This window comes from Salmo trutta, chromosome 17 (assembly GCF_901001165.1).
Source record: "Salmo trutta chromosome 17, fSalTru1.1, whole genome shotgun sequence".
In the NCBI taxonomy this organism is placed as follows: domain Eukaryota; kingdom Metazoa; phylum Chordata; class Actinopteri; order Salmoniformes; family Salmonidae; genus Salmo; species Salmo trutta.
The window spans coordinates 56452471-56460375 of NC_042973.1; the positions used below are offsets into that span (position 1 = coordinate 56452471).

Genomic DNA, 7905 nt, shown 5'->3' on the forward strand with positions numbered 1-7905 from the left:
TGAGTAACCAGTCCCTGTCTGTTTCATAGGCAAAGGCTTGAAAGTGATTCCACACATCAGATTTCCACTTCCTGTTAGGATTTGTCTCAGGGTTTTGACTGCCATATGAGTTCTGTTATACTTACAGACACCATTCAAACAGTTTTAGAAACTTCAGAGTGTTTTCTACCCAAATCTACTAATAATATGCATATTCTAAATGGCCCGAGTAGTAGGCCATTTAATTTGGGTACGTTTTTCATCCGGCCGTGAAAATACTGCCCCCTACCCTAGAGAAGTTAAGTCTGCACAGACAACTAATTACCTTTTATACACTATATGCTGACTGCCACATATACAAAGGATGTGCTTGTTTATAAAAGCGTTGAACCGGCACTGGTCGTTGAGCTTCTCAACTATGCACTGTTGAGTGGATAGTTGATTCTCCGTTTTAGCTAATCTTATAATAAAGTGTTGTTTGAAATAATCTGCAGTCTTTCTTCCTTTGATTAGATATTCCACAACACGTTGCATCAACCAATGGTTCCATGCCACGTCTTGGACTGTGCAGTCAGGCTCCAGATTGTTATAACATATGATGTGGTAAGCTGATACGTAAAACATCTATCCAGGTGTTGAAAGATCTGGCAGGAGTCCGCAACGTCTGAGCAGAGGAACTCGCCCAACCTGTTATTGATGCTGTGTTCATATCAAGTAGAAGCTCAGAAAATACTACTTGTAAACTGGGAGCAATGAGTTGTGTGCCTTCATGTATTTTGAACTAGTTGAGAACACATTGGATATTGGCAAACAAGCTGCATCAACCATAAACTGAAAGTACAGCTGTCATGCTGCTTAATACATTATAGTGTTCAACAACCATATTGATAGACTGTTTTTATAAATATTGTTTTGTTGTTTCATTTAGCTAATGACAATGCTGTTATGGAGGTAATGTCTTCAGTATGAGAAGTTAGAGTTCAGCATGTGGGAGAAGTCAGAGCTCAGAGATGATAGACAAGTCTCCCACTAATAACCAGGTGGAGGGGCGTTCCAGTGGATTGATAGATGAGTCTCCCACTAATAACCAGGTGGAGGGGCGTTCCAGTGGATTGATAGATGAGTCTCCCACTAATAACCAGTTAGAGGAGCGTCCAGTGGATTGATAGATGAGTCTCCCACTAATAACCAGTTAGAGGGGCGTTCCAGTGGATTGATAGATGAGTCTCCCACTAATAACCATGTGGAGGGGCGTTCCAGTGGATTGATAGATGAGTTTCCCACTAATAACCAGGTGGAGGGGCGTTCCAGTGGATTGATAGATGAGTCTCCCACTAAAAACCAGTTAGAGGGGCGTTCCAGTGGATTGATAGATGAGTCTCCCACTAATAACCAGGTGGAGGGGCGTTCCAGTGGATTGATAGATGAGTCTCCCACTAATAACCAGGTGGAGGGGCGTTCCAGTGGATTGATAGATGAGTCTCCCACTAATAACCAGATAGAGGGGCGTTCCAGTGGATTGATAGATGAGTCTCCCACTAATAACCAGTTAGAGGGGCGTTCCAGTGGATTGATAGATGAGTCTCCCACTAATAACCAGTTAGAGGGGCGTTCCAGTGGATTGATAGATGAGTCTCCCACTAATAACCAGTTAGAGGGGTGTTCCAGTGGATTGATAGATGAGTCTCCCACTAATAACCAGTTAGAGGGGCGTTCCAGGCATCCAGTGGATTTATGTCTAACTTTTTTCATCCCAACTGACATGAGAGAAGTTAGGAAGCCACCATGTTACTTTGACCTGTCTTGAGTTTTCAGATGAGTCCAGATAAAGGAGAGGAGGCCACTTCAGATTGTTGTGATGCACCCATAGTCCTGTTCTCTCAGCATCATACAGTAGTAACAACAGAATGATTAGTGTCCTGTTCTCTCAGTATCATACAGTAGTAACAACACAGAATGATTAGTGTCCTGTTCTCTCAGTATTATACAGTAGTAACAACATAGAATGATTAGTGTCCTGTTCTCTCAGTATCATACAGTAGTAACAACATAGAATGATTAGTGTCCTGTTCTCTCAGTATCATACAGTAGTAACAACATAGAATGATTAGTGTCCTGGTCTCTCAGTATTATACAGTAGTAACAACATAGAATGATTAGTGTCCTGTTCTCTCAGCATCATACAGTAGTAAGAACAGAATGATTAGTGTCCTGTTCTCTCAGTATTATACAGTAGTAACAACAGAATGATTAGTGTCCTGGTCTCTCAGTATCATACAGTAGTAACAACAGAATGATTAGTGTCCTGTTCTCTCAGTATCAAAAAGAAGTAACAACATAGAATGATTAGTGTCCTGTTCTCTCAGTATCATACAGTAGTAACAACACAGAATGATTAGTGTCCTGTTCTCTCAGTATCATACAGTAGTAACAACAGAATGATTAGTGTCCTGTTCTCTCAGTATCATACAGTAGTAACAACAGAATGATTAGTGTCCTGGTCTCTCAGTATCATACAGTAGTAACAACAGAATGATAAGTGTCCTGTTCTCTCAGTATCATACAGTAAGTAGTAACAACATAGAATGATTAGTGTCCTGTTCTCTCAGTATCATACAGTAGTAACAACACAGAATGATTAGTGTCTGATCATAAGGTGTAACGTAAACGCAGAGAGTCAGGAAGCAAGTGCAGTTAGTGAGTTTAATGTTGAGGAACATGGACCGATACAAAACAAGAGAAGTGTTTAAAATAGAAACATAACCAGTACTGACTGATGGGAGATAACAACAGAGTGTCTAACATAGAAACATAACCAGTACAGCCTGATGGGAGATAACAACAGTGTCTAACATAGAAACATAACCAGTACTGCCTGATGGGAGATAACAACAGTGTCTAACATAGAAACATAACCAGTACTGACTGATGGGAGATAACAACAGAGTGTCTAACATTGAAACATAACTAGTACTGACTGATGGGAGATAACAACATTGTCTAACATAGAAACATAACTAGTACTGACTGATGGGAGATAACAACAGAGTGTCTAACATAGAAACATAACCAGTACTGACTGATGGGAGATAACAACAGAGTGTCTAACATAGAAACATAACTAGTACTGACTGATGGGAGATAACAACAGAGTGTCTAACATAGAGACATAACCAGTACTGACTGATGGGAGAAAACAACAGAGTGTCTAACACAGAGACATAACCAGTACTGACTGATGGGAGATAACAACAGTGTGTCTAACATTGAAACATAACCAGTACTTACTGATGGGAGATAACAACAGAGTGTCTAACATAGAAACATAACCAGTACTTACTGATGGGAGATAACAACAGAGTGTCTAACATAGAAACATAACCAGTACTGACTGATGGGAGATAACAACAGAGTGTCTAACATAGAAACATAACCAGTACTGACTGATGGGAGATAACAACAGAGTGTCTAACATAGAAACATAACCAGTACTGACTGATGGGAGATAACAACAGAGTGTCTAACATAGAAACATAACCAGTACTGACTGATGGGAGATAACAACAGTGTCTAACATAGAAACATAACTAGTACTGACTGATGGGAGATAACAACAGAGTGTCTAACATAGAAACATAACCAGTACTGACTGATGGGAGATAACAACAGAGTGTCTAACATAGAAACATAACCAGTACAGCCTTCTTCTATCTATTACTGTACTGTCATATTGTGATCAATATTAAAACATTTCCACCTCTCTTCTTCCATCTATTACTGTACTGTCATATTGTGATCAGTATTAAAACATTTCCACCTCTCTTCTTCCATCTATTCCTGTACTGCCATATTGTGATCAATATTAAAACACTCCCACCTCTCTTCTTCCATCTATTACTGTCCTGTCATATTGTGATCAGTATTAAAACATTTCCACCTCTCTTCTTCCATCTATTACTGTACTGTCATATTGTGATCAATATTAAAACATTTCCACCTCTCTTTTTCCATCTATTACTGTACTGCCATATTGTGATCAATATTAAAACACTCCCACCTCTCTTCTTCCATCTATTACTGTCCTGTCATATTGTGATCAGTATTAAAACATTTCCACCTCTCTTCTTCCATCTATTACTGTACTGCCATATTGTGATCAATATTAAAACATTTCCACCTCTCTTCTTCCATCTATTCCTGTGCTGCCATTGTAAGGGGTGCGTAACTCGTGCCAGGGAAGTCAGACGCAGGAGAGCAGAACTTGGTAATAGCCGGAGCGGTTTAATATATAAAAATAACGGCATACAAAAACAACAAACACATACGTACAAAACCCGTCGCGCACCAGTAAAACAAGTGCACAGGCACATACAATTGTCACGATTCCGTACGGCAGGAGGAAAAGGCAGAGTCAAAAGCAGGAGACGTAGTCCAGTAGTGCCGTAGAACGGTATATTTATTGCACCGAAAAAAACACTCGGCGTAATAAGAGGGCATCGGGTGTGCCCAGAGACCACACGGGAACACAGTAAACCCCGAGAAAACAAAGATACGCACGGGGAGCAGCCCGGCAAATATAACATTCCTCTAGCGAGAATCCGCTGGGGAAAAATTTGCAAAAACACAGAACGTTCACAGACCTGCCCGCTGACGAATAAACAATCCCGCACAAAACACAAACCAAAAGGAACAAACTAAATACCCCCCCTACTAATTACAGAAAAGGAAACAGGTGCGGACTTAAACAGACAAAACACAACGAACACAGAACATAGATCGGTGGCAGCTAGTAGACCGGCGACGACGACCGCCGAGCGCCGCCCGGCCGAGGAGGGGCACAATTTTCTTTGGATACTGTGACAACAATAAACAATTCCCAAAAGGACATGGGGGAAACAGAGGGTTAAATATACAACATGTAATGAAGGAATTGAAACCAGGTGTGTGGGAAAACAAGACAAAACAAATGGAGAGCAACCGACTTCGGCAGAAGTCGTGACAGCCATATTGTGATCAATATTAAAACATTTCCACCTCTCTTCTTCTATCTATTACTGTACTGTCATATTGTGATCAATATTAAAACATTTCCACCTCTCTTCTTCCATCTATTACTGTACTGTCATATTGTGATCAATATTAAAACACTCCCACCTCTCTTCTTCCATCTATTACTGTCCTGTCATATTGTGATCAGTATTAAAACATTTCCACCTCTCTTCTTCCATCTGGTTGATGATCCTTTATTAGTCACATCTGTCACATCATTTCATTCAGTTGAATTGAGTTCATACAGAAACAAGATTGTTGTGTCAAGAATTTGACAAATAAAACATTGTGCAATATTTACAAACACCAAGAAGCCCAATAACAACCAGATCAGTGATGTGTAAATGAAACCAGTTTAACAACACAGTGGGGTGATTTATTATATTAAAGAATGACTCTAGATGACAATGTCTGTCAAGTTCAATGGTGTTTATTCATGAATATTTACAATCATATGTTTACACACTAGAGAGATATTCTACATTGTTCATACCAAACACCCTGGATAGAGGGGTTTACACGCTAGAGAGATATTCTACATTGCTGCTCCAGTGTGTCTTACTGAACATGACTAGAGAGATATTCTACATTGCTGCTCCAGTGTGTCTTACTGAACATGACTAGAGAGATATTCTACATTGCTGCTCCAGTGTGTCTTACTGAACATGACTAGAGAGATATTCTACATTGCTGCTCCAGTGTGTCTTACTGAACATGACTAGAGAGATATTCTACATTGCTGCTCCAGTGTGTCTGACTGAGCATGACCATGATTAGAGTGAAACATCATGTTCTGTTTGACACAGAGACCACCTGACACAGGAACGCTGAGGCGCTACAACCCAAAAGATGAAACCCTGGATAGAGTGGCTCAGTGAATGTTGAGGTGGATGTGATCAGGTGGGTCAGTGTGTCAGAGGAGGCTCTGTAGAAGGACAGAGTGCCGGCTGGCCAGTCCAGATACACTCCTACTCTGTGGGGGCTGGAGGGGTGGACGTCTATGGCAGTGGAGTTAGTATTGTGCCATGCAGTGTAACTGTAGTCATAGCAGATCAGACTCCAGGACTTGTCATTGGCTCCAATCCAACAGTCATCACCCCTTCCTCTCCTGCTGATTCCTTTATATGTCACTCCTATACCAGCCCCCCCACTCCACTCTACCTCCCAGTAACAGCGCCCACTCAGACCCTCTCTACACAGCACCTGTCTCCAGTCCTCAAATCTCTCTGGGTGATCAGGATACGGCTGGTCCTCTCTCCTCCATGTCACCTTTCTGTTCTCCTCAGACAGAGAGAGGTGTCTGTTTACTGTGTTTGGGTCCAGTGTGAGATCACAGACATCTGATGGATGAAACCAGACACAATATTAGAAATCATCATCATTCACATTAGAATGTTAACTCACTATTCACTAATTCATTTAATGTAGATGTTTCTAGGTATCAAAAGGAGAAGTTAAGGTAACTTGAGACTTGTTGAATGATCATATGTTATACTGTATGGTAATATAAAACACACTTATTCACATTAATTACACACACACACACACACACACACACATCAACTCTTTGTAAACGTTGGTGTCCCTGATTTTTGCTTCTGTAGAACTACAGATGATATTTAACATGACCAAGTCAGTAATGATGGTGGTCTTTGACTTAACTTGAATTAAGACTTATTCTTAGTCATATTCTTCACAGCAGTCAACACTCACATTTTCTAAGTCCAGGTTTCATTCTGTTCTCTCCACCATGTTCCACACTGTAGCGGTAAGCAGAAGAACAGACAGTCATTGAGGGATACACCTGAACACACACACACACACACACACACACACACACACACACACACACACACACACACACACTGGACACACACGCACTGGACACAAACACGCACTGGTCAAGCGTTGGTAAGAACGTTTTCAGTGTTTGTGTCCAGTGTGTGTGTGAGTCCAGTGTTTGTGTGAGTCCAGTGTGTGTGTCCTGTGTGTGTGTCCTGTGTATTTTTCCTGTGTGTGTGTGTGTGTGTGTGCGCCCAGTGTGTGTGTGTGAGGTCAGTGTGTGTGCATGTCCAGTGTGTGTGTGTGTATGTCCTGTGTGTGTGTGTGTGTATGTCCTGTGTGTGTGTGTGTGTGTATGTCCTGTGTGTGTGTGTGTGTGTGTGTCCTGTGTGTGTATGTCCTGTGTGTGTGTGTGTGTGTGTCCTGTGTGTGTGTGTGTATGTCCTGTGTGTGTGTGTGTGTGTATGTCCTGTGTGTGTGTGTGTGTGCATGTCCTGTGTGTGTGTGTGTCCTGTGTGTGTGTGTGTCCTGTGTGTGTGTGTGTATGTCCTGTGTGTGTGTGTGTATGTCCTGTGTGTGTGTGTGTGTGTATGTGTGTGTATGTCCTGTGTGTGTGTGTGTGTATGTGTGTGTATGTCCTGTGTGTGTGTGTGTGTATGTCCTGTGTGTGTGTGTGTATGTCCTGTGTGTGTGTGTGTATGTCCTGTGTGTGTGTGTGTGTGTGTGTATGTCCTGTGTGTGTGTGTATGTCCTGTGTGTGTGTGTGTATGTCCTGTGTGTGTGTGTGTGTGTGTGTGTATGTCCTGTGTGTGTGTGTGTGTGTTGTGTGTGTGTGTGTGTGTGTGTGTGTGTGTATGTCCTGTGTGTGTGTGTGTATGTCCTGTGTGTGTGTGTGTGTATGTCCTGTGTGTGTGTGTGTGTATGTCCTGTGTGTGTGTGTCCTGTGTGTGTGTGTGTCCTGTGTGTGTGTGTGTGTCCTGTGTGTGTGTGTGTGTGTCCTGTGTGTGTGTGTGTCCTGTGTGTGTGTGTGTCCTGTGTGTGTGTCCTGTGTGTGTGTGTGTGTGTTTGTCCAGTGTGTGTGTGTGTGTGTGGGTG

General features: G+C 41.9%; 1 protein-coding gene and 1 long non-coding RNA gene across 2 annotated transcripts; both read right to left on the reverse strand.

Moving 5' to 3' along the window:
- Window positions 1–3753: 3753 nt before the first annotated feature.
- On the reverse strand, window positions 3754–3983 carry LOC115152476 (uncharacterized). Its single transcript, XR_003867498.1, has 2 exons — window positions 3917–3983; window positions 3754–3796 (listed from the first exon to the last, which is right to left on the reverse strand). It is a non-coding gene; the product is annotated as an uncharacterized LOC115152476 (long non-coding RNA).
- Window positions 3984–5201: 1218 nt separating this feature from the next.
- Window positions 5202–6357, reverse strand: LOC115152475 (stonustoxin subunit beta-like; the record flags this gene model as incomplete). Its single annotated transcript, XM_029697352.1, has 1 exon — window positions 5202–6357. A coding segment is annotated over one exon (543 nt), but the record flags the coding sequence as incomplete, so codon positions are not given.
- Window positions 6358–7905: the final 1548 nt, after the last annotated feature.